Source organism: Idiotropiscis lumnitzeri, chromosome 1, assembly GCF_059441095.1.
Source record: "Idiotropiscis lumnitzeri isolate Australia: NSW breed Sydney's pygmy pipehorse chromosome 1, RoL_Ilum_1.0, whole genome shotgun sequence".
Taxonomy (NCBI): domain Eukaryota; kingdom Metazoa; phylum Chordata; class Actinopteri; order Syngnathiformes; family Syngnathidae; genus Idiotropiscis; species Idiotropiscis lumnitzeri.
In genome coordinates, this window is record NC_142391.1 from 25,118,527 (window position 1) to 25,120,841 (window position 2,315).

At 47.9% G+C, this 2,315-nt stretch overlaps 1 protein-coding gene across 1 annotated transcript; it reads right to left on the reverse strand.

Moving 5' to 3' along the window:
* Positions 1–870: 870 nt before the first annotated feature.
* On the reverse strand, positions 871–1,960 carry foxb2 (forkhead box B2). Its single transcript, XM_088306689.1, has one exon. It carries the CDS (start codon positions 1,813–1,815, stop codon positions 871–873), a length of 945 nt encoding a protein of 314 aa, XP_088162815.1. The 5' UTR covers positions 1,816–1,960.
* Positions 1,961–2,315: the final 355 nt, after the last annotated feature.

Consider the following 2,315-nt stretch of genomic DNA (forward strand, 5'->3'; position numbering starts at 1 on the left):
ACAAAAGAGGAAAAACTTGATCCCGATCCCTGCTTGAAGTGCATATCCGTTTATTTGGGACATCATACACGCTTCAGCTGGGATGTCCATCCCAGTGTGTGTGTTTGATGCCATGTTTTGGGAGTGTTTGAAGGAAAGCCATGACTGAACTCATCATGCCTCCCATTTAATCATGCTCATTATGCTTTGGATTTTTAGACGCAAAATAACCTCCGAATCAGATTGATTGAGCATATTTTAATAGTTGTATTTGCAGGAAGGAATGAGCATACATGTGTATGATAATTTTACAAACTTTTTTTTTTAAGCAAAGTCATCTATTTCTGTAAAATAACGACATCTACATGCAACTAAGGTGCTTTCCTTAAGATAACACTACTTTTTTATTAGCATAATGTCCCCCTCTATTTTTTTTTTTAATATCAGATCAGGTCTCTCAAATATTTTTTTTAGATTTATATGGGCCGCCCCCAACTAATTTCCTAAAATAACAACTAAAATGCTCAGTATTTCCCTTTCATCGTCCCAAAATGTGCTTCTAAATAAATGAACCAAATCATTGAAATACAGTCGAGGACACTCACTTGTTATTTCTTCATAAATCTTCCGATAAATACTTATCATACAAGCAATACAATGTGACAACAAAGCATAAAAAAAGTGACTGATCGGGGGAAAAATAACCAGCTATATGCAATGCAGTTGATTTAATTGGGAGAACATTTTCGGGTAAATTTCTTTGGGTTCAGCGTGTCTGATTGTACTGATATCATAAATCGCAAATTCAAATAAAGTGTGCAAACAAAGAGATACAATATAGGCTACACATAGTTTTAAGACAGTTTTCAACCTTATTATGCCACCGTGTTATTAAGACAGAAGGAGGGCCGGGTGTAGGAGGTTGTCTTTTCCCTCCAGAGCATCACCTGGGTGGGATGAGGAGGAGGTGGAGGTGGTGTTGCGCGAGGAGGAGGCCGGGATGCACATCCCGCTCAGACCGTGTGACATGAGAGCCGGCGTGGGCTTTATCGGCACTGGCACGGCGGGTAGCGCAGGCCCGTTGGCACTGTGGGGGTGATACAGGCTTTTTGCAGGGACCCCAAACGACGCGTACTCCGGGGACGGGCCCAGAGGCTCGGACAGCATCCCGACGTGGGGCCACACGGAGGTCATCAGCTGAGGGGGCACCGGGTAGCCCAGGTGGTGCATGACCGAGGTGAGTGGCACGACGCCCTTGTAGTCCCGGTTGATAATATTCTCGATAGCGAACGGGTGTTTAAAGCCAGCCGGCTGGGCGCATGCGATGCCCCCGTAGCCTTGGAAGTGCGTGGGCGTAGGCGCAGCGTGCATCAGGGGCAAGCGGCTGGAGGGCTCCTGGTGACCCGACTTTCCGCCGTGTTGCAGGTGGTGATGCGGGTGGTGATGGTGATGGAAATAGTGCAACATTGGCGAGCTCTTGCACGCCGCCAGCTCGGCGCGGAGCACCTTGAAGCGCTTACGGCGGCGCAGGAAGCTGCCGTTCTCGAACATGTCGCCGCAATCCGGGTGCAGGGCCCAAAAGCTGCCCTTACCCGGCTGGTCGGGCCGCCGCGGGATCTTGATGAAGCAGTCGTTGAAGGAGAGATTGTGCCGGAGGGAGTTCTGCCAGCGCTGCGTGTTGTCCCTGTAGTAGGGAAAGCGGTCCATGATGAACTTGTAGATATCACTCAAGGGTAGCATCTTGTCTTGGGAATTCTGGATGGCCATGGCCGTGAGGGAGATGTACGAATAGGGAGGCTTCTGGTCACTGTAGGAGTTTTTCCCTGGTCGCGGCATGACCTCTTTCCTTTTTTTCTTTTGTCTTTTTAAACTTCCAAACAGCCGTTTCAGAGTATCTTCCCCACGGAGAGAAATATCTGAGCCATTGGAGGATCTGCAATGAATAGTTTGTAAACTTCTCAATGTTCCTACATCACTTGGGGGAGGAGAAAACCCACGACGCGTAAAAGTGCAGTGCGTAAAAGTGCGCGTCCTTGCGCAAAAGTTGCCGGAGACGTCCACTCTTTGCCCGCTTGCAAGCCTTGTGGTCCAACTTTCGTCTCTATCTCCCCCTCATATGCGATCCTGCCGACTCCAGTTGTTTTTTTGTTTGAGACCCCCGCAGGTCTGTGACGCCGTTATTATCCAGACACTTTAAAATGACTCGCAAGGGTAGTTGTGTATGGATGTGTGGGAGGGAGAGAGAGAGCGCACGAGAAAGAGAGAGAGAGACTTATGAATAAAAATGAAGAATGAGGAGGGTATTTGAAAATAATAATTTCCCTATTGTCACAAGA